General features: G+C 45.8%; 1 protein-coding gene across 1 annotated transcript in view; it reads right to left on the bottom strand.

Annotated features, from left to right (window-relative positions):
* Nucleotides 1-24,817, bottom strand: part of LOC126994462 (protocadherin Fat 3-like) — a 98,426-nt gene that overhangs the window by 12,586 nt on the left and 61,023 nt on the right. The window contains exons 5-11 of the mRNA XM_050853774.1: nt 20,117-20,197; nt 16,576-16,731; nt 14,724-14,934; nt 12,611-12,750; nt 7,633-7,886; nt 7,370-7,514; nt 3,206-3,305 (exon numbers count right to left, since the gene is read on the bottom strand). Of these exons, the coding sequence (XP_050709731.1) occupies nt 3,206-3,305; nt 7,370-7,514; nt 7,633-7,886; nt 12,611-12,750; nt 14,724-14,934; nt 16,576-16,731; nt 20,117-20,197 (1,087 nt within the window). The remainder of the gene's footprint in view (nt 1-3,205; nt 3,306-7,369; nt 7,515-7,632; nt 7,887-12,610; nt 12,751-14,723; nt 14,935-16,575; nt 16,732-20,116; nt 20,198-24,817) is intronic.

Raw genomic sequence — 24,817 nt, 5'->3', positions numbered from 1 at the left:
ATGCTGGTTAGGGTAAATGCCCCTATCAGCACTCTTTATGCGCGGGAAGTTAATTTCTAATACAAACACTCAGCATTTAGTCGTTAATCGCACTTCACCGCAGAGTGGGCAGGGCATTTAGCCGGAGACGCTGCCTCGCCGGGTTTGGGCTCCCTCCCGCAGCGGAAGCAAAGTGGCCAGAAAAATAGAGCTCAGTGCAGGGTGAATCATATAAGTGTACGCAGTGAAGTAACCAAGAGTGCGTCGGGAAGTATCTAAGGTTGGTGTTATAAGACACTTTTGCTTTTTACATCAACTATTTCTGAAGGTCAAAGAGGGGATCAATTGGGTTCTATTGAGTGTTTTCTAAAGTTCACGGTACAGATGAAGGGTCAAACTACCACCAGGGCCATTAAACTACCCCTGGAAATGTCCTAAACTCATACGAAAGCCTTGTCAAATATGTGTACTTGGGCGACGAAATGTTTTAAAATACGACCCTAAGTGTCAAGAAGTACCAAGGAGGACCTAAGCAGCGATACAAAGCGGAACAGCTCAAAAGAAGAAGGTAACAGGCAAGGTGGCTCGTTACTGCGGTGCTCATTCCCAGCGAAGCTTCAGTCTGCCCAAACCTACTCGTACGCGCTGAACACACTCCCTTGGCATATTCTTCGCCGACATTGCAGACAGCCTGTTACTGTAGTCTTATTCTTACTCTCACCTCCTACGAACTGAAGCACATACCATTTAGATCAACGAGGGAAAAAAACACTTGTTACACTAGACTAAAGACTTGAGCATCACTTACCCGACACATCCTTGAGTCATCCAGTGAGTACCAATAACTTCTGCAGAGGTTACGCCACTATTCCATCTATCTTCAAGCTCACAAGGGGATCCATATAAACTATTGTCCTTCCTGAAGTGATTGCTGCGCCCATCTACCACACACAAAGCCATATTAACCCCAAAAAATCGAGATACTACACGGGCACTCTCCCTCTCCACGGCCACAAGCAGACTCCTCTCAAGTTCTCAATAGGGGTGGGCAGGTACCAGTACCGGTACTGACGGTACCAGCTATACGGTATGGTACCGGTACCAGACTGTTCGGTACCGGTACCGATACAGACCAGTCGCTCATGATGCCCCTCATTTCTTCCTCACACGAGTGAGAGGCTGAGACGGAGTGCCTGAGTGGATATCTCGGTGATATGGATATTCTCTCTCTCTCTCTCTCTCTCTCTCTCTCTCTCTCTCTCTCTCTCTCTCTCTCTCTCTCTCTCTCTCTCTCTCTCTCTCTCTCTCTCTCTCTCTCTCTCTCTCTCTCCCTGAATGAAGTAAATATTATTCTTTTCGATAAAGAAATAAGCATATATATATAGTTATTATGGATGGACTCATAGTTTAATAACAATAACAGTATATATATTAGCAAACCTTTAAAAAAGAATCGGATATGAAGAATTATCTAAGAGATAAGTTAATAAAATACTGGAGGCGGGCGGGAGGATGGAAACAAGGCAGGACAAAATGGCGGGATGACGGACATGCAGCGACTCGCACAGCCAGGCCCACAACTCCACAGCCAAGCATGGCGGGCGAGCGTGTCACTATAAGCGCCGGCATTGGGAATTCAACCGGTACTATAGTCTGTTCACTTAAGCTAGATTCCTGGCGCCTAGGCAGGTTAGTAAGCTTGCAGCTGATTGGCTGCTCCGCTCTCCCGCTAACACTCATGTCGGACCACATCTTGCATGCTCGAGTGAGACATGTTTCTTTATTATATGCCATAGCTCAACTCATAGACGAGCTAGCCAGTTTTGGTTGACACCATCAGACTCAGCAGTGACTGTAGAATCAAGATGTATTTTAAAAACTCGACAAAACAAATACGAAAATGGTATTACGATGAGTTGAACCGTGAAGATGTTAAAAAAATGTTTATAACATGTTTTACTTATACTCACTGTTTTCAACAGTTGTTCATTGACTGCAGAAATATATTATTACATGACGTAGGAAAATTTCTCGTGAACACGATAGTGTGATCAGAATGCGAGTGACATGTTGCTATAAATAACTCTGTGTTTTCAATATGTGGAGCTTCATCTGCATTCTGATCACACTATCGTGTTCATGAGAGATTTTCCTACGTCATGTAATAATATATTTCTGCAGTCAATGAACAACTGTTGAAAACAGCGAGTGCTGAGTCTGATGGTGTCAAGCAAAACTGGCTAGCTCGTCTATGAGTTGAGCTATGGCATATACTTAGCCACCGCGTGTAGAGGGATAGGTGTGAAGGGAAAGGAAGGAAAGGAGGAACAGCAAGGAATGGTGGGAGGGAGATGTAGGGTCGATGGTGGTCACTGGTTGGTTGCAGTTACCCGGACCTTTCACACTGGGGTAACCAGTGGCGGTCACCGGTGACGGCCACCGGTGGCCTCGTGTGAAAGAGGCCTAATTCCATCAAACAGTGGCCCGCATTACAAGTCAAACCCGAGAAGTTTCGGGTCCCTACAAAGGTCGGTTTAGGGGCCGTACTACAAGTCCAATCCGAGAAGTTTCGGGTCCCTACAAAGCTCGGGATGAATAACTCTGTAGGGACCCGAAACCTCTCGGGTTTGACATGTAATATGGCCTAGTATCTCAAAAAATAGTGATGCGAAAATAATTCCTTGGGTTGGATATTCTCAGCACCTCTAAGGTAACGTATAAAGGTCATTTTCAACTCGCAGAACACTATGAAGACGTAAAGTGATAAATATCCTTTTGTTAGTCACCCTCGGAGATGGGGTACGATATCCTGCCGCTGTTCTGCACTTAAGGGTTAGAATGAACGCCCAGAGGAACGCTCAAAGGTACGATATCGTGTCATTTTTCTGTATTTATGGGTTAGAATGAACGCCTAGTGGGACGCCCAAAGGTACGATATCCTGCCGCTGTTCTGTATTATGGGTTAGAATGAACGCCTGTCAGTCCCTTGAAAAGCTCACCCTTAAGATGAAGTACGATATCCTGCCGTTTTTTTTTTTTCACGGCAAGGGAGGCAGCTCAGGGCTAAAAATCAAAATCAGCAACAAAAACAAAATCAGCAAGAAAAAGGCCGCTAAACGCTGCTCCGGCAAAAGAAAAAAAGAACGAGAGGCCAAAAGAGAGGTCAAGTCTGGGAGGAGAGGAGTCTCGATGGCCGCCTCACTCTCACTCACCCGCCCACACTCACCCTCGAAGATGGAGTAGGATATCCTGCCGTTGTCGCCCTTGTCGTGGTCCAGCGCCATCACCCGCACCACCGCCGTGCCCGCCGCGGCCCCCACGCTCACCTGGGGCAAGGAAGCGGCGACCAGTGAGGGGCAGAGGCGGAGGACAGGCGAGGGGGTGGTGTGTAAGGTGAATAAGCTGCTACTACTACTACTACTACTACTACTACTACTACTACTACTACTACTACTACTACTACTACTACTACTACTACTACTACTACTACTACTACTACTACTGCTACTACTACTACTACATAAATGATACCTCCACCCATGTTTATTTTCCCGACACATAATCATGGAGGGCTCCATAGCTTGGAGGTCATTAGCCCCAACTCTGTTCGCTAATGACTGTGGCATCCAACCATATCACTAATACTACCTAGCACTAAATCACCTATCATCTATTACGTCCAGATCCCCCTTTCCTTCCCTACTCAAGTCACTCCCGACCCACCCTAATGTCACTCTCCACCACTGTGGCTTCATAGTCTATATTGGAGATGTTGGTGGCTTTTGGGCAAGAGTGTCTGGTGCCCCTGAGACATAGGATGGCCGACCTGAGCAGGGAGAACGAGAGGCGACACCTCATCCAGGCGACAATGTGGCTCCTTGGCTGATGCTTCTTTTCTGAGATTAGTTCCGCGAGGCGTGCGTAGAAGCATTGGGCCCTGGGACCCATCCCGCCGGATGTGGTGAAGACGAGGGGGGTGAAGCTGCCCTGATCCACATGTTGGATTCTTTCACCGTATGCCCTTGTCTTCTCCTGCTCGTTCCTGTGGTGGGCGGCTTGCAGGGGCAGCTCACGGTGACAGGCAGCCATCGGGTCGAATATGCGGATGTCCATGAACGCCCGCTGTCCGCGCACCCAGAATCCGCGGACACTTACATCAACCCGTGCCTCCTGTGAGGAATTGGCCGTCCTGTACCGAAGGTGTTCGCCGTCCAGGGGAAGCAGTGCCGGCTCGGTAGTGACGTCTTGGCATACCTCCCCGAGCATGCTGGCTGTCAGATCCCTCACTTCATCGTGTCGAATACAGACGAAGCCTCCTTTTTTACATGTCATGGTGTAGGTGACATCATTTGGTGATCCACATGCACAGAGATCAGGCAGTCCCTCAATCGGCCAGCCATATCTCAGAGCAATGGCGTCGACAAATTCTTGTTTGTTGAGGCTGAAGCCCTTTGCTCTGATTGGTAATGACGTTAGCCAGTTAGAGGCGCCTGCCTCCTGTGCTGTGTGTATTTTTCTACCCATTTCTGTGGACAGGTGGTGTGTAAGACGGTCCAGCTCGTCTTTTTGGGCCTGTTGCCTTTCTTCTGAGATTTTTCTTTTAATATCTCTTATTTCTGTTTGGTCTATCTCGCCCTCTGCCTCCTGAGCGATGATCCTGTTGATGAGTGACCTGGTAAGGCTGATGGAGTTTGGTTCTCCTTATCAGCCAGCTTCTCAGGGTTGGTGATCCCCATCCCACCCAGTCTTGGGGGAAGTGCTAGCATATCCCTCTCCTCCTCCCCCAAAGCATAAGATTTCACTAGCGCCGGCAAGAATACATTCTTGACGGCATTTTCCAGTGGTCCGAGGAGTGGACTGATGCCGGGGATGGTGCGCATCAGGAACGTCCACCGATGTTGGATGCCGTGGGTGTACGCTGAATAGGCAGCGTGTGGCTCAGTCTTGGCAATGGCAGACAAAGCTTCTATTTCCTTCACCCATTCAGCTACTTTGTCTCCTACGTACTCCTTCTTATATACCTCTGTCCCGATCACTGCACCTAAGTGTCGTTGTCCGTCTTTTGTCACAATGACGCCACTTCCTCTAAAGGTTTCTGCGGCATGGTCATAATGTTCAGGTTTGACAATAAGGACAGACTTGGTGGCGTTAGGGACGTATCCTATCTCAGGGCCGGCGGTGTTCATAGTGTCCCACCACCCTTTTAAGTCTGAGATTTTACCAGCACCTGAGAGGTCATCCGCATAAGCCACCTGTTTCACCCGTGTTACTGCGAACGCGATTTCATTTTGGAGGACTGATAGGCCCAGGGCGTACATAGCCATGGCTATTGGGTCACCTTGTGTTGTTCCCTCAGATGATTTTAACACTTTCACTTTTCCACTGTGGCTATTTATGTATAAGTCGGTCGGGTATGTATAGGTATTTTCGACATACATAGCTAAGCTAGGGCACTTGGTTTTAATGTTGTGTATCATAGTCTTTCTATTTATTGTGTTGAAGGCATTTTTGGCGTCAACAAGAAGCACTGCTTCGCACTCCACGTGGTCGAATATCTCCCGCATGGCATGGACGGCTGCTTCTCCTCCTGCCTGCTGCCCCGCACAAACTTGGAGGTTCCCTGCTGCCATTCTCACATCTTCTTTGACGACAGCCATGATGCATTTGCCTACGATGCGCCGCAGGACTTCTCCGACTCCTATAGGCCTGCATCCCGGCCTCTTGTCCAGGGGAATGAGGCGGCATGCAGTCAGGGCGTCCTCATAGTGGCAGCTGGAGGAGGCGAGTTTTCTTGCCAGTGCTGCAATGGTGTTGCGCAAGTCACCAGCTGCATTGCCAAAATTGGTGCTGCTCAGCAAGCTTCGCCATCCCCGTGCATCAAGTCCTGAGGGCCCCGCGCTGCCACGAGTCTGGAGGGCCTTCTTCCACACCATCTCTCCTGTTATCCTTTCGTATATAACTGGATTCGGTGGTTGGTGACATCCTGCCAGTCTCAGTCCCTTCAGGTCACTTGGTGGAATAATAATAATAATAATAATAATAATAATAATAATAATAATAATAATAATAATAAAACTCTCCTTCCTTACCATTACAGGCAAATCACGCCCAAAGCACATCATAACACATCGTTCTTTCTGACGTATTTTCATCACGGACTAAACAATTTATACGAAGTTAATCGCTCCGTAAACGTCCACTAATTTAACGTCACTAACTATCTCACGTGCCTCTTCCACCTCCTCCTTCTCCTCCTACTCTTTTCCTCTCCTCCTTTACCCCCCAAAGAGCCTCGTTCACGCCTTTATGGAGCGTCCCCGTACGTGTAGGGCGTCGGGACTGCATCTCACACCCCCTTCAGCCTCGTAGGGTAAGAGGGTGTTCGTCTGAAGCGCCCACTTCAAGCTCCTGCCTTTGATCTCTCCTCCTCCCCGCCCTGCCGCTCCTCTGTCTTTCGCCGCTACTTTTATGGCTATTCTTACCGTGCTCCTAACTTTATGGCTACTCCTCTCAGGCCGCCCCGCTGTTTAAGGCCGCCTCTCGCCTCGTCCTTTTTCCCCGCCAGCTCGTGAAGTTTACAAGGGAGTTAAGCGGCGTTGCAAATCCCCTTTCCCCGCCGCCGAACTTTGGGAGGTTAAACCCTTATTTGTTTCCCGCAGTTTCCCGTGATTTAAGCCGCCGGGATATTGACTCGTTGTTATGACTCAGAAAAGAAGATGGGTTACGTTTTTAAAGGTCTCGAAAGGAGCTGAAAGGTACTCTCTCTCTCTCTCTCTCTCTCTCTCTCTCTCTCTCTCTCTCTCTCTCTCTCTCTCTCTCTCTCTCTCTCTCTCTCTCTCTCTCTCTCTCTCTCTCTCTCTCTCTCTCTCTCTCTCTAACACACACACACACACACACACACACACTAGTCATCATTGTTCGGTTCTGGCCAGAGGAGCGTCGTAAGTTTGGAGGATTCGGTCCGATGGGAGAGCAACGATACATCCCCTGGCGCGGCCTCTGTTTGCTGGACTTGTGTTATTTGGGCGGGAGGTGAAACACGACTATTGACAACGGCTGTTTATGGACCCGCACCCCACGGCACGGTGATGCACGCGCCGGGACGAGACTTGTCATACAATAACTATACATTTGACTTTAGTTCATCAGATTGTTCCAGTGTACAAATATTATGATGGAACGTTCGTCATATACAAACTTTTTTCTCTGGATTAGATATGAATCGCCTATTTATACGTTTTCTGTGTATAATAGTGATGTAATTGCTTTAATTAACTTCCTATAATACTTACGAAAAGTATTCTTCAACTCCGGCGATATTTCACAGGTCAGGTAACTGGTGTTGGTTGAGGTGGCGGTGCACGAGCCGCCGCAGGCACAGTGTACTCACCTTGGCGATGATCATGGGCTCCAGGAAGACGGGCTCGTGGTCGTTGGCGTCCTCCACCGTCACGGACACGCGGGCAAAGTCTGCGTTCTCCTGTCGGCCGCGGTCCCTGCAGCTCACGGTCAGCTCGTGGACGCTGGACACCTCCCTACGTGGAGATGAGCCTCAAGGTTATCACATGTTCAATAACTGCATTCAGTATACTCAGACAGCAAGACTATTCATCTTTGTTTCTTGCAGCTTGACACGCCAGCTGCTCGTCTGACCTGTCCAGGGGCTCGGCCACGATGAGGTCACCAGTGAACGAGTCCACGGTGAAGAGGCCCTGGGACGCCAAGGCCTGGGCGTGGTGCAGCGTGAAGTACACCGCGGAGGACGCCGTGGGTGACTGGTCCCTGTCTCGGCACTGCAGGGTGACCACGGTGGACCCCGGCGCCACGTCCTCGCTCACGGCACCCTCGTAGGTCCTGGCGCTGAACACCGGCCGGTGATCATTGGCGTCCATCACCTCCACCACGAGCTGCGGCGAGGGAGGCACCAATTGGTTACGTTAGCCAAGGGGGAAATGACGGACAGCTGACGGGAAGGGTGTGTTGTGTGGAAAGGAATGTTGGAGAAATAACTATAATTATATATATATAACTATATAACTATATATATATATATATATATATATATATATATATATATATATATATATATATATATATATATTTATATATATATATATATCACTATATATATATATATATATATATATATATATATATATATAACTATATATATATATATATATATATATATATATATATATATATATATATATATATATATATATATATATATATATATATATATATATATATATATATAACTATATATATATATATATATATATATATATATATATATATATATATATATATATATATATATATATATATATAGTTATATATATATATATATAACTATATATATATATATATATATATATATATATATCTATATATATATATATATATATATATATATATATATATATATATATATATATATATATATATATATATATATATATATATATATATATATATATATATATATAGAGAGAGAGAGAGAGAGAGAGAGAGAGAGAGAGAGAGAGAGAGAGAGAGAGAGAGAGAGAGAGAGAGAGAGAGAGAGAGAGAGAGAGAGAGAGAGAGAGAGAGAGAGAGAGAGAGAGAGAGAGAGAGAGAGAGAGAGAGAGAGAGAGAGATCAAACAACACTTGAGGTAGCACAATGCGAGCGTAACGAGGCGTACAAACAATAGCAGCCACAGTCTTGGTCATCCGCAGCTTATAATTATTTGGCTCATCTGACAGGCGGCTGATGAGTGTCTGATGCGATGAAACTCTTCCACACGTTTTGACCTCTCTTTTGGCCTCTTACTCAGCCTCGTCTTGTTGGAGCAGCGCCTAGCGGGCTTTTTTTGTTGCTTTTTTGTTTTGCCCTTGAGCTGCCTCCCTTGCTGTAAACAAACAAACAAACAAACAAAACACCACCGTTACCATCAAATACAGCACCCTCGGGATGATATGAAGAAACCTACGGATCAATAAGTCACTTTTTCGATATCACTCAAGGTTGGCGACGCTTTCAGTCACGAACATCACTGAGTCCTTACTCTTAAACATTCCGGCGACCCAGCACATGTATCAGGCAAGGTTTTCGGAGGAGCTGCGGGCATTTCCAGGGGTACTCTTATGAACCTGGTGGTAGTTTGAGCATTTGAAAGGATACTTTTATGAACCGGTGGGAGTTTAACCCTTTGACTGCGGTTAACCTACCAGAAGACCTCACCAAGCTACAGGAATGGGACAAAAAGTCGCTGCTACAATTCAATGAAGAAAAATGTAAAGTCCTGCACATTGGGAGGGGATATCTAGCACACCAGTACCACATGGGAAACACTCCACTATCCACCACAGAGGCAGAGAAAGACCTGGGAGTGTATGTTACCAGGCAACCAGTGAAGTCCAATTCCGTGCCAGTCGCAGCGGACGGGTTAACCCTTCCTCTGCACCATGAGCCTAAAAAGAAACTCATTAGAACAATATAAATCTCCTTTTCGGCCTTGGAAAATGACTGATGTGAAGGCGGAAGCTTCTGAGTACATCGACCCTGGGCCCTATACTTAAAAATTTCGGCGCCTAAGCACACAAAATTGACAAGGCTTTCGTAGGAGTTGTGAGCATTTCCCTCCGTAGTTTTATGTCCCTGGTGGTAGTTTGAGCCCTTCCTCTGCACCATGACCCTAAAAACACTCATTGGAGCCAGATGAAATTCCCTTTCGGCCTTTGGCAGTGACTGATGTGAGAGGCGGAAGCGTCTGAGAATACCGCCGCTAGTAGCGTGAGGCAGCAAACGGCCAGGTGATAACAACTTGCAGCGGTATTAGTCTGCTTTACGATGCAACGGCCCGGCCCGCGCTCCCCTCCGCTCATCGGTTGTTGTTGTTGTTGTTGTTAAAGATTTACCCCTAGTATCACTAGGGGAACGGGCCCTTGTCCGAAGACGGCCCGTTAAGAGGGTAAAAATGCTCCCTCCCTGCGCGGGGGAGCACGGGCTTAGCCTAATGGCGGCCCGTAGCAGGGTGCCGACAAACCGACTCTATCGGTGATCGAAATCTAGCCGACCGAGTCGGTCTGTCGACGAGGACTGGCGTGTCTCTGCGCTCATCGGTAAACACTACGTCTATATATACCAAGTCAAGTCACTCTGCTTCAAAACTGCGACCGGTACGCGCAGGAGGCGGTTTTGGGGCGGAGCAGCGGGATGACGTCACTTGGAGCTAAAAAAAAAATATATATATATATATATATATATATATATATATATATATATATATATATATATATATATATATATACCCGCCAGTACAGGGGTGACTAAAGTTGGGGCCGTGTGTGCACTCTGGATGTGCATTCTCGCCTCCTTTCGGAGCGCGTTCAGGCAAGCCACTGACGAAAAAATATGTCTTTTTATTGTGCTATTGCGTGACTGTAATTCCATTACCTACAAACGGCGGTGTGGGTGTGAGGGAGGGCATGATGAAGTGATTGATTTAAATTAGTCCGCCTTTCTTCGTTTTCTCTAAATCCCTGTTTCTACATTCTCTACTAACGGTTTCAGGGGCCGTGTTCTGTTTTTCGCAAATAAAACTTTAACAAAGCGTCAGACAAGGATGTTATATTGGCAGTGGATGTTTGAGACCCCGACCTAATGGGCAAAAATATGATTTGGTGTCACATGTGGATAATGAAGCACTTATAAGAGTAAATTTAGGGTAAACTTGTCTAAAAGTTAAAGGAACTGTGAGCGAGGCTAGCCCCGCCCCGCTCATCTCGTGACGTCGATGTAACGTTTAGCTCTGACGTATGAGTAATCATCCATCCAACCAGTAACTATGTCTTACTGCTTCACACACACACACACACACACACACACACCGTAGCAATATTTAATCTACCGTAAATATGGATGTACCATATATGGACTATCAGTTGGGGAGAAAGTTTTACTCGAAGGAAATTACTTATCCGTTGCATGGAAAATGTGACTCTTGGTAGTACATGCTGCATGTATGTAAGCGAGCAGTAGTTTTTGGTTTCATCCCTCGTTGGTTCACCAACCTCCCCCATACCCAACCTTTCCTTCCTCACACAATCATCCCCACCCAACTACCCAACAACACCTTTGTCGTTGGCGGGGCTAGCCTCGCTCACAGTTCCTTTAACTTTTAGCCAAGTTTACCCTAAATTTACTCTTATAAGTGCTTCATTAACCACATGTGACACGAAATCATAATTTTGCCCATTAGGTCGGGGTCTCAAACATCCACTGCCAAAATAACATCCTTGTCCGACGCTTTGTTAAAGTTTTATTTGCGAACACGGCCCCTGAAACCTTTAGTAGTTTGGCTCTAAGCAGTGTCACGCATAAACTACGCCTCGGCCGTGTCTCCTCCCACAAACCTGCGTCTGACTTGACTAGATGTATATAGACTTAGGGTAAACACACTACTCACCATCGAGACATATCGCTCCGTGGGGAGAACACCGCGCCCGCCCGTGACTTGGAGGACATATTCGCGAGTCATAAAGGTAAAGTATCACAAGACCTTCGAGCTAATACACCGCCACAGGATCGAAGCGAAATGACCCTGGTGATAGTTTGGTCCTTCCTTTGTACCATGAACCTAAAAACACTTATTAGAACACAACTGATCTCTTAAATATTATGGCACCAAAGCTCACATATTTGACAAGGCTTTCGCAGGAGTTTTGAGCATATCCAGGGGTAGTTTTGTGACCCTGGTGGTAGTCTGACCCTTCCTCTGTAACATGAACCTAAAAGAACATTCATTAGAACCCGATTACTCTCCCTTTTGGCCTTTGGAAATGCTGATGTGAGAAGCGGAAGCGACTGAGAACACCAACCTTGGACGCACGGTGGCTGGTGGTAGTCTGACCCTTCCTCTGTACCTTAATTGAGCTTAAAAGAACACTCATTAGAACCCGACTACTCTCCCTTTTGGCCTTTGGAAATTGCTGATGTGAGAAGAGGAAGCGTCTGATAATGCCAACCTTGGAGGCATGCTGGTTAGGGTAAAAGCCCCTATACATCAGCACTCAGTTTGGAGGGAGAGTTAGTTTATAAGGCAAAAACTCAACACTTCGTCGTTAATCGCAGTTCACCGCAGGCTGGGCAGTGCATTTTGCCTTTGTGTCGCTTTCGAAAAACAAAAGAGCATCCGTCGCCCCCGAATTTGCATATGTCACAAAGTGCTTTAACAATTTACAAACAATATTAGCTGCCATGAAAAATATTGTACTTTAAATTCACTGTGTTACGGCGCCGGGGGAAACAGAAAGAGAGGGAGAGAGAGGCCGCACCGCATTCAGCTCGCCGGCCGATGACATCATGAGACTATAATTTTGACGGCATAAAAATAAAAGTTTACGGGCGGGAGTGAGTCACGTTGTTTGTGTGCTCTGTGCCGTAAATACCGACGCTGGAACAATGGACACGGTGGGGCAAGAGTTAACAGTTAGCGAGTATCTTATTGAGAGAGAGAGAGAGAGAGAGAGAGAGATTATATAAACAAAAATGATGCTCACATAATTATATAAACACCCTCTCTCTCTCTCTCTCTCTCTCTCTCTCTCTCTCTCTCTCTCTCTCTCTCTCTCTCGCACACTGACCTTGGTGGCGGCGGTGTGGACGCCGTCTGTGGCCGTGACGGTGAGGGCGTAGTGGTGCTGCTCCTCGTGGTCCAGGCGGCGCGCCAGGCTCACCAGGCCAGAGTCCACGGCCATGCTGAACCGGCCGCTCTCGTCACCCTCTGACCATGAGAAAGATACATTAACAAAGAAAATGGGGCGAGCAAAATATATCCTAGGTATTATTTTCCCCCAGTTCTGATATACTCAAAACTTGACTTAGTTCGCCATTCTGTAGCGTAAAGAAAAAAAAGTTAATCTGCCTACGAGAAAGATACGTTAGCAAAGGAAATGAAGCGAGCAGAACAGATCCTAGGTATTACTTTCCCCCCAGTTCTGATATTCCCAAAACTCGACTGAGTTCGTCATTCTGTAGCGTAAAGAAAAAAAAGTTATTCTGCTCACGAAAAAGATACGTTAGGAAAGGAAATGAAGCGAGCAACACATATCCTAGGTAACATATTTTCTCCCCAGCTCTGAGGTACCCAAAACTTGACGTAGTTCGCCATTCTGTAAGGTAAAAAGTTATGCTGACCGGTAGCAAAACGTGTAATCGAAGGAAAAGTTGGAAAGTTTCGTTTAGTCGGCGCAACATCTGTGGTCATATGCCGGAGAGAGACAGAAGGGGAAGGAATTATAGGAGAAGGGAACAGATCCCAGGAGACGGGACACAACCGTAATCGAAGGAAACGAAGCGAACAAAACAGATCATCAAAGAGATAAACGTTACCAACTCTAGGGCATTATTTTCCTCACCCAGTTTACTGATTCAACCCCCAAAGATGAGTTAGCCATTCTGTTGCGTATGAACGGATATTCTGACCAGTAGAAAACACGTTAGCAAAGGAAATGAAGCGAGCAAAACATATCCTTGGCATTATTCTTCCCCCAAATTAATGATTCAATCCAAAACTTGAGTTCGCCATTCTGTAGCGTGAAAAAACAGTTACTCTGACCGGTAGAAAATTACGTTAACAAAGGAAAGTAAGCGAGCGAAACACATTCTAGGTATAATTCTTCCTCAAAAATTACGGATTCATCCCAAAACTTGACTGAGGTAGCCATCCTGTAGCGTAAAAAACAGTTACTCTGACCGGTAGAAAACATGTTAAAAAAGAAAACAAAGCCAGAGAAACATATCCTACGTATTATTCTTCCCAAAAATTACTGATTCACTCCAAAACTTGACTGAGTTCGCTATTCTGTAGCGTAAAAAACGGTTACTCTGACCGGTGGAAAAATACGTTAGCAAAGAAGCGAGCGAGACATGTCCTAGGTATAATTTTTCCCCCAGTTACTGACACACCCAAAACTTACGGTCGCCATTCTGTAGCGAAAAAAAAGAGGCGAAAAAAAAGTTATTCTGGCCATTAGAGAAAACACGTTATCAAAGGAAACAAAGTGAGAAAATCATAACCAAGAACTAAACGTCACTCTTCTAAGGTATTTCCCTTTAAAAAAAATACTGATCTTACAACAACAACAACAAAAAAAAAGTCAGCCATTCTGTGACCAGTGTAAGCAGTTAGTCTGGTAACTGTTCCTGTACTCGTACCGGCTACCAAGACGAGGAAAAGCGGTGACTAAAGGTACAGTTGGGAGCACAGGCAATAGCTGCGCGTGGCGGCGGTGCACATCTCCGTATGAATAGGAATGCAGCAAAGTCAACAAGGGTCCCCGACCGGTATTGTTTGACGCTTTCGCTTCTCACATCAACAATTTCCAAAGGCCAAAAAGGAGATCAGTCAGGTTCTAATGAGCGTTTTTTTTTAGGATCAAGTTACAGAAGAAGGGTCAACGTAACACCAGGGTCATAACACTACTGGAAATGCCCACAACTCCTACGAAAGTTTTGTCAAATAGATATGCTTGGGCTCCGAAATGTTTAACCCGGTAGCAGCGGGGATCAAGTTTCTTAATGGTCCCTCCAAGCGAGAAAAAATAGAAAAAATCACCCCTCACACACCATTTCATAATATATATCAATGCATTTGTGATCAGATTATGTATCATCTGTTTTGGGGGTTTATATCATGGCACAAATTTGGCCCGTCGCTGCTACCGGGTTAAGAATGCGACCCTATATGTCCCTCACCTGTGATGTAGTACCACAAGGTGTCGTTATCCGGGTCCTGAGCGTTGATGAAGGACACCAGGTGGCCCGGCGCGTCCGTCTCCATCACGTGGGCGGGGGGCGGCGGCTGCAGGACCGGCGGGTTGGGAGACTCCACGGGCACGTCCATCACACGCACGAGGACCCGCGTGGTGGCCGTCAGCTGCGGCGCCCCGTTGTCCTTCACTTGGATCTGAGGAGGAGGAGGAAGAGGAGGTGTTAGGGAGGCAAGCAAGTTGTCGTCAGCACTCTCACACGATTTCAACTTTAACAACAAGTATTTCCAGGCTCAGACGGGGAAGAAATAAACAAAATTCCACCCGTATTTTCAGGCGATGCAATCTCTCACAAGTATTTCCAGGCTCTAAGGGGGAAGAGGAAGAGGAGGGGGAGGTGTTAGGGAGGCAAGCAAGTTGCCGTCCGTATACTCTCACACGATTTAAGCTCTCACACAAGTATTTCCAGGATCTGACGGGGAAGAAATAAACAAATTCCATCCGTATTTTCAGGCGATGCAATCTCTCACAAGTGTTTCCAGGCTCTGAGGGGGAAGAGGAAGGGGAGGGGGAGGTGTTAGGGAGGCAAGGGAGTTCTCGTCCGTATACTCTCACACGATTTCAGATCTCACAAGTATTTCCAGGCTCTGACGGGGAGGAGGAGGAGGAAAGGGAGGCGTGTGAGGGAGGCAAGGAAGTTCAGCTCCGTATTCTGAGGCGATTTCAGCTCTCACAACCAATATTTCCAGGCTCTGAGGGGAAGAAATAAACAAATTCCATCCGTATTTTCAGGCGATGCAATCTCTCACAAGTATTTCCAGGCTCTGAGGGGAAGAGGAAGGGGAGGTGTGTGAGTGAGACAAACAGATTCACGTCAGATATTCCCGGGCGATTCTATCTCTCACAACAAGTATTTCCAGGCTCTGAAGGGGAGGAAGAGGAGGAAGGGAAGGTGTGTGAGTGAGACAAACAGATTCACGTCAGTATTCTCACACGATTTCAGTTCTCACAAGTATTTCCAAGAGCCGAAAAGGAGATTAATTGGGTTCTAAAGAGTTGGCTTTTGGTTCATGGTGCAGAAGCCTTGTCAAACTATCACTAGGCTCATAAAACTACCCATGGGAATACCAACAGCAACCTCTACAAAATCCTTATCAAATGTAGGTGTGTAACTCAGGGAGGGCCATATTCTTACATATTCCGGCGACCTGACACATGTATTTGACAAGGCTTTCGCAGGAGTTTTGGTCATTTCCAGGGGTAGTTTTATGAGCCTGGTGGTAGTCTGACCCATCATCTGTACTATGGAACTAAAAACACTCATTAGAACCCGATGAACCTTCTCTTCGGCCTTTGGAAATGGTTGGTGTGAGCGGCGGAAACTTCTCAAAATACCGACCTGAGCCCCGAAATGTTTGGGAATATGGGGAACAGTTTGGGGTATACTGTTTTCTAGGGGGTTTAACTTGTCTCAGCCAATTACTGTTATCATAGCCTAGTTAAGGGGAAGCAACCTTAACATGAGATCAATTTTTACACGAATATTCTACTGTCCAAACCCCTTATGCAAGAGTTAACCAGCATCTTCATTCTTTCATCCCTTACCCTGGTAAACTCTGGAACAGCCTTTCTTTCTTCTATATTTCTTCCTGCCTCTGACTTGAATTCTTTCAAGAGGAGTGTATCAAGACACCTCTCCTCCTGAAATTGACCTCTCTTTTGGCCGCTCATCACTTTTGTCTCTGTAGGAGCAGCAATTAGCGGGCTTTTTTTTACACCTTTTTTTGTTGCCCTTGAGCTGTTTCTTTAGCTGTAAAAAAAGGCATGTCAGCACTCACCATCAAATCGAAGGTCTTGCTCGGGGGAAAGGCCTTGTTGCTGTACACTTGGCCAGTCTTCGGGTGGATCTTGAAGCGGCCCTTCTTGCCCATGCCGGTCCTGATGCTGTAGTCCAGGTCACCGTTCATGCCCACGTCCGCATCTCTGGCGAACACCTTCAGGGGAATAGGGGAAGGTACTGAGAGGCGGCACCGAGCAGGGAGGTCCGCGTGGCTACAAGGCCCGTGAAGGCAATGCTCCGTCTGCTTGCACTACCTTGGGACAACCGATGTGTTATAGAGGAACGTTACTCGAGTGTTGGTGATCATTTAAGTCAACTTCCCCTAAAGGAATGTATCTCACGGCTTTGTATGGACGTCAAAAACATGCAGATATAGGATCAAAACCCCAAGTATGTTTAAGAAGTAAATAGGTTTTATATGTGATCATAAATTTTAGTCTCCTTTCCCAGAGAGAGGTTTAGTGAGTGGAGTTTGAAATGACTTACAAATAAACATGTTAGTGATGTTATTGAGTTAATGCTAACATACACATTCCAGAAAACGAAGTCATTACGTCTACTGCAGTACGAACAACAAGATACTGTCACCATGCACCCCAAGACTACACGGAACAGAAGGATGAACGGAACACTGAGCCACGACAACGCCGCGCACATGCACAGACGGCCTCAGGGGGCGTGTGTGTGTCCTGCCCCGTGGCTCGTGTTCCCGGGCTAACACAGAACAGAACATAAATATTATAACACAATGCGTGCAGCACAAACTGTCAGGGGCACATCTTCTAGGACATCAGGAGGCGTCCGTCCCAGAGAACACCTGCTCCGTGTCCTGCTATGAAACAAAACAGTCACAAGGGGGTTCAACATGCCCTCTGAACACAGCCAGTGACGGAGACGCGGAACCAAATCATAAAAGTAAAACAAAACAGTCACAAGGGGGTTCAACATGCCCTCTGGACACCGCCAGTGACGGAGACGCGGAACCAAATCATAAAAGTAAAACAAAACAGTCACAAGGGGTTCAACATGCCCTATGAACACCGCCAGTGACGGAGACGCGGAACCAAGTCATAAAAGTAAAACAAAACAGTCACAAGGGGGTTCAACATGCCCTCTGAACACAGCCAGTGACGGAGACGCGGAACCAAGTCATAAAAGTAAAACAAAACAGTCACAAGGGGGTTCAACATGCCCTCTGGACACAGCCAGTGACGGAGACGCGGAACCAAGTCATAAAAGTAAAACAAAACAGTCACAAGGGGGTTCAACATGCCCTCTGGACACCGCCAGTGACGGAGACGCGGAACCAAATCATAAAAGTAAAACAAAAGTACATCTAGACACACTTGCAATTTACACCGCCTGCACGCGCCGACGTGACACCACAGGGAGCCGAGCCATGCCGACGATGACACTGACACGGGTCCTCTGCCGCCGCCGGTGTGGTGCGCCCCGCGGGGTGAACAGCGCCGCCACTCGTCTACGTAACCATTATTAGTAAACAGCGCCGCCACTCGTCTACGTAACCATTATTAGTAAACAGCGCCGCCACTCGTCTACGTAACCATTATTAGTAAACAGCGCCGCCACTCGTCTACGTAACCATTATTAGTAAACAGCGCCGCCACTCGTCTACGTAACCATTATTAGTAAACAGCGCCGCCACTCGTCTACGTAACCATTATTAGTAAACAGCGCCGCCACTCGTCTACGTAACCATTATTAGTAAACAGCGCCGCCACTCGTCTACGTAACCATTATTAGTAAACAGCGCCGCCACTCGTCTACGTAACCATTATTAGTAAACAGCGCCGCCACTCGTCTACGTAACCATTATTAGTAAACAGCGCCGCCACTCGTCTACGTAACCATTATTAGTAAACAGCGCCGCCACTCGTCTACGTAACCATTATTAGTAAACAGCGCCGCCACTCGTCTACGTAACCATTATTAGTAAACAGCGCCGCCACTCGTCTACGTAACCATTATTAGTAAACAGCGCCGCCACTCGTCTACGTAACCATTATTAGTAAACAGCGCCGCCACTCGTCTACGTAACCATTATTAGTAAACAGCGCCGCCACTCGTCTACGTAACCATTATTAGTAAACAGCGCCGCCACTCGTCTACGTAACCATTATTAGTAAACAGCGCCGCCACTCGTCTACGTAACCATTATTAGTAAACAGCGCCGCCACTCGTCTACGTAACCATTATTAGTAAACAGCGCCGCCACTCGTCTACGTAACCATTATTAGTAAACAGCGCCGCCACTCGTCTACGTAACCATTATCAGTACTAAAGGTGGCTGTGATAGGTTAGTACGGCGGTAAACACGTAGATGAACACCCGCAGACCTTTTTTTTCATCTTCTTTTTCTTCTTCTTCTTCTTCTTCTTCTTTGTCAGATTTATCAGCCCGTCGTTATACATGGTCGTTGAACAACCGCAGACTAACCGTTTACGATTGAGAACGATTATTCAGCCTTTACCGCTTCCATTAACGAGAAAAGCTTGGCTGCAGTGGCGTTGGTGAGCTAATTATTAGGATTGTATCACCTTTCACATATATATCTAATAACAAACGTTGCAGTTACAGAAAGTCCAGCAGAAAACAGGGCACTCACTGGCCACAACAAAGTCAATATTTAGTAACAATAAATTTCGCTGGACAACGAAGACTCGGAACACGACAAAGAGGCGACCGTCAGGACAAGTTGACTTCCAGCTCGTGAGTCCTGCACTGATATAGATAGGAACGCAGATATATTACGTGTCCCTCTTTACTATATGCATTAGGGAAGCATGAACGTGTCTCAGCATTGCGTGTTTCCTCGGAAGCTAAGAATACCACGCCACAGTCTTCGGGGCCGACAATGCGGTAAAGGGACGCGTGGAGCCTTGTGTGCTAGCTGTTCATGCCTGGCCACGAGACACTCAGATGTCCGATGTGGCGCGAGGAAGCTGTGTGGTGGTCCCTGTGCGGCGCGGGCTTGAACACTCTTGAGGCTCCTATGAATGGGTTTCTACACCCCTGGGTTATGTTGACAGCTGGGCGGTACTTTATTTTAGGTCACTGGCCGGGGGAAACACGCGCGTTGAGATGCTCTGAGACGCTCCGCCACCACGACAGATCAAAACCCGCCTCGTCGCTTTGAGGCTGTTGTCAGTTCGGTCGCTGGGCCAGGCTAGTCAGACATGCCAACTGAAAATACTGACGAAACGTAAAATGAACCAATCGGTGAAGTACTCAAGCTAATGGTGAAATACGAAGCCACTAAAAACTGTGTACCTGTGCCAATCACGTCACTGCAGACTTTACACTTGCAATGCGGTGCGTGCAGCGTGGAGGAGCGTGGCTGGGAGACACCCCCACCTCGCCACGCTGCAGCGGCTAGTTATAACGGACTTGCAAATACGTCAATCAATGTCTTTTTACAGTCAAGTACGTGAGTAGCACAAAGGTAGCGATGTCTCCCATGCTGAGCGTGCACACGGAAACCACCTCACAGGTTCCCGTGACGCGCGTGGCCTCCTTACCCTGAACAAGGCGTCGTCGTGGGCGGTGATCTGTGAGGGCGAGAAAGTGACCCAGTCCCCCCACGCGTCCTCTGGCTCGGGCTGCACCACGGCACCACCATCACCACCACCACCACCACATTCACAGCGCCGAGGACAGGAAAGCAAAGGTGTATTTACAGAAGGCGGACAAGCTAACGGAGGTGGTCTGACCAAGGTGTGGTGTGGTAGGGGAAGCAGTGCGGCACAGCACCAGGCGCAGAGGTTAAAGACATGTCATCAGGAACAGTTACACACCTCAGCCAGTTACGGACATGGACAGTGTGGCCAACAAGTGTTATGCTCAAGACTTACACCCCGAGCAATGCCCTCATCACTTACACCCCGAGCAATGCCCCCACCACACAGCACTTGGAAAAGGCAACTCTACTCACTGTTTTGAAAGGTTCCACTCTATCTAGTTCGTTTCAAATAGCTTCCTGATACAAAAGCTGACGTTCTACACTCCCCACAGTATTGAAGCTAGTGTGTGTATGTACTTAAATGTAATCATAGTTCTCTCATCAAGTCGTAGCTTATAGTTTACTTAATCTAGAGGTAAGGATGAATGAACCTTTCCTTAAGCCTAAAGATGAAGGGCCTTTGTGTGTTACCTTAGTTCTCTGCTTCTCTCATTAAGTCATAGCTTATAGTTTACTTAGTCTAGGGGTAAGGATGAATGAACCTTTCCTTAAGCCTAAAAATGAAGGGCCTTTGTGTGTCAGCGGCAGACAACGACACTTCATTAAGACAAGACTTTGATGTGAACAGCGGCGGCCATTACCGTGACCGTGTCTGGAGGAAACACACACACACACACACACACACACACACACACACACACACACACACACACACACACACACACACACACATACACACACACTTATCTTAAAATAGTCATCATCATCATCATTATTATTATTATTATTATTATTATTGTTATTATAGGTGTTATTAGCATTTTTGTTAATAACGGTGTGCTCTCAAACAGCATGGACAATTATTATTATTATTATTATTATTATTATTATTATTATTATTATTATTATTATTATTATTATTATTATTATTATTATTATTATTATTATTATTATTATTATTATTATTATTATTATTATTATTATTATTATTATTATTATTATTGAGTTATGAGTAAGCGTGGAGTGAAGATTTATTCGACCTATTATTTTTATTATTATTATTATTATTATTATTATTATTATTATTATTATTATTATTATTATTATTATTATTATTATTATTATTATTATTATTATTATTATTATGTTATTTATTGTTAGTGTTATGCATGGCGAGAGGAAGGCTAACTAGATAGAGTTTAGCAATTTGTGTTAAGAAAGGAATGTGATCATAACACAGCACTGACTTAAGGTTGTAACAGAACACTCTTGGTGAAAAAAATAAAATAAATAAATAGAATAAAACAAACATGATTATCGCCGTGACGTCAGAACAGCCTCGGCACAACCCTCCCCATTGATCCACTTGACGACATAACTAACTTTTTTTTCCATTTATTTTCTTATTATTTCCTTTTATCATATTTCCTCTTCACTTCCTCTCACGTCCTCTCACCTCACCTCACTTCATCTCATCTCACTTTCTCCTCCCTTCCCTTCCTCTCCCCTCCCCTCCAGTCCCTTCCCTTCCCTTCGCCTCCCCTCCCCTCCCTTCCCTTCCCTTCCCTTCCCCTCCCTTCCCTTCCTTTTCCTTCACCTTACTTCATCTCCCCTCCCCTCCCCTCACCGCACGCCACTCTCTCCCGTAATTAAGTCTCATCTCGTGCCACTTCGCGAGCAATTAGTTCACGCCTTGGCGGTGTAAGTGTCCCCCGCCGCCGTTCTTTGAGTACCGAGATAGCGTGGATTAATTCTAGCCAAATGCCCCACAAGGTGACTCTCCAATGGACTCACTCTGCCTGTGCCTTGGTTGGGAGTTCTTGTTTCCTTTTCCTCCCTGATGTGAAAGATAATTAACACTCATGGATTTTGTAGCCACACGCCAACTTGGATTTATTATCATGCTCAAATGCTCCACAAGATGACTGACTCTCCGATGTACGCACTCTGTCTGGGGTTTGGTTAGGTAAGACGTTTCTGTTTATTTTTTTAGATTTTTATATTCATCTTTTTTGTCTTCTTTATTCATGGATTCTGTGGTCACACGAACCTATATTTTCCCGTGTTATCATTACTTATATAATTAAACCGATGATGTAGCTAACACACTCATGGATTCTGTAGCCACACGAACCTATATTTTCCCGTGTTATCATTACTTATATAATTAAACCGATGATGTAGCTAACACACTCATGGATTCTGTAGCCACACGAACCTATATTTTCCTGTGTTATCGTTGCTTATATGAGAAAAACGATGATGCACTCTTTCATAAGGGCGGTAATTAGCGGGCTTTTTTTTCCTCAATTATTTTTTTTTCTTGCCACTCTGTGAATTTATGAACGCTTGCGAGAGTATCAAGACATCCCTCCGCCCGATATTGACCTCTCTTTTGTCCACTCACCGATGCACTCTTTCATAAGGGCGGTGATTAGCGGGCTTTTTTTCCACAATTTTTTTTCCTTTGTGCTGCTTCTTTAACTGTAAAAAAGGGTCCAGACATCTCTCCCTATCCTCTCCCAAACAGGTGCCAGGCTTATCTTCTCTGTGGTCTTGGGAAATAGTTGCAATGGGAACCTTTAACTCCCGGACACCTCGACAAACACTCATGATTCAGATATTGGAAAAAAAAGACATGTACTAAAACAAAAGCAAGCATGTAACATAACCTCCATTTTAACCTCTCTTTTGACCTCTCTTTTGACCATTCTTTACTTTTATAAACGCAGTGCTTGGAGGGATTTTTTTATTTTCATATATTTTTCGCCCTTGAGCTGCTTCCTTTACTATATAAAAAAAATCCTATATGCGAAATCCCAAACCAACATTTAAGCGGATATTCTCATTCAGTGGCAGTGCTTAGCGGGATTTGTCATTATATATATTTTTCGCCCTTGAGCTGCTTCCTTTACTATATAAAAAAAAATCCTGTATGCGAAATCCCAAACCAACATTTAAAAGGATATTCTCATTCAGTGGCAGTGCTTAATGATTTGTTATTATATATTTTTTTCGCCTTTGAGCTGCTTCCTTCACTATAAAAAATCCTATATGCGAAATCCCAAACATTCATTTATGCTTATATTCATATTCTGTGTTGAAATCTGATAGTGGTTTGGTGTGTGGGGGTGGGCGGGGTGTGTGTTGGAGGGGGTTGGAGGAGGTGGTAGGAACGCTTTCTCATGTAAAATCTATTAACAGTTCCCGTCTAACACACTCTGGGCCACGCTGCACTTTCCATTCAACCCTTCCATCATTCGCCATTAATAATTCACCCTCTGTAATACATTCTCTTTTCTGAAACATCGAAAGAGGAATATGAGCTCGTGAGGCATGGTGGCAGTAGTTCTCTCTCTCTCTCTCTCTCTCTTTGTGTGTGTGTGTGTGTGTGTGTGTGTGTGTGTGTGTGTATTTCTGTCTGTCTGTCTCTCTCTCTCTCTCTCTCTCTCTCTCTCTCTCTCTCTCTCTCTCTCTCTCTCTCTCTCTCTCTCTGTCCAAGCCGACCAAGCCAGGCAGGTCCCTCGAGGCTGTGTAGCGGAGTGAGAGTACCTGGGTTGAGGCGCAGCGCTACAGGCAATCTAGTCACCCCAGACACATCAGGCCAGCGAGGAGAGCTTCAAGAGTGGGCCTCCCGTGCCTCGCCTTTGATAAACTCTTTTGTGCTTCCTCCGTTCCCTCGAGCCCGGATATGTTTCTTTAATATTCTTAAGCGTATGGGCGGCTCACATCGCCTGTTTGAAAAGCCTCTCGTAGAAGCTGCCAGGGGCCATATTCTAACACATTTCGGCGCCCAAGTCCACGGATTTGATAAAGCTTTCGTAGGTGTTTGGGGAATTTGCAGAGGTAGTTTCATAACCCTTCTGGTACGTTGATCATTCTTTTGTGCCGTGAGTCCACACAAACACTCATTGGATAGCGATTAATCTCCCTTTCGGCCCTTGGAAATAGTTGATGTGAGAGGCGGAAGCGTCTGAGAACACCGACGCTGGGTTTTTCGTGGACAGTTTTGGTGCTGGGAGTGATGGCTTGACACGCCTTCTGTGCCTTGAACGGGAGAAACACTCATGGAAACAGCGTTGCCAGATTATCGTATTCACCACATTGTATTTATCATTTTTAAGCCTCAAACTCTCGTACCTGCAAAGATAGAAAATTAAAGCTTGCGTTAAAGCTGTTATTTATTGATGCTCTTTTTTTTCCTTTTTGCCGTAGTTATCGGCCCGAAACTACGAAAATACAATGCAATGAGTACGATAATTTGGCAACGCATCATGAAAACCCGGTTAATCTTCTCTGTGGCCTTGGGAAATAGTGGCAATGGTAGCCCGATGCGTTTAGGAATATGGACCTTCAACTACCGGAAACCTCGAAATTCACTCATGAAAACCCGGTTAATCTTCTCTGTGGCCTTGGGAAATAGTGGCAATGGGAGCCCGATACGTTTAGGATTTTTTTTTTTTTACAGCTAACGAGACAGCTCAAGGGCGCAAAGAAAAAAGAAAAAAAGCCCGCTACTCACTGCTCCTGAATAGAGGTC

This window comes from Eriocheir sinensis, unplaced genomic scaffold (assembly GCF_024679095.1).
Source record: "Eriocheir sinensis breed Jianghai 21 unplaced genomic scaffold, ASM2467909v1 Scaffold8, whole genome shotgun sequence".
Lineage (NCBI taxonomy): Eukaryota > Metazoa > Arthropoda > Malacostraca > Decapoda > Varunidae > Eriocheir > Eriocheir sinensis.
This window is presented reverse-complemented; position numbering and strand designations above follow the sequence as displayed.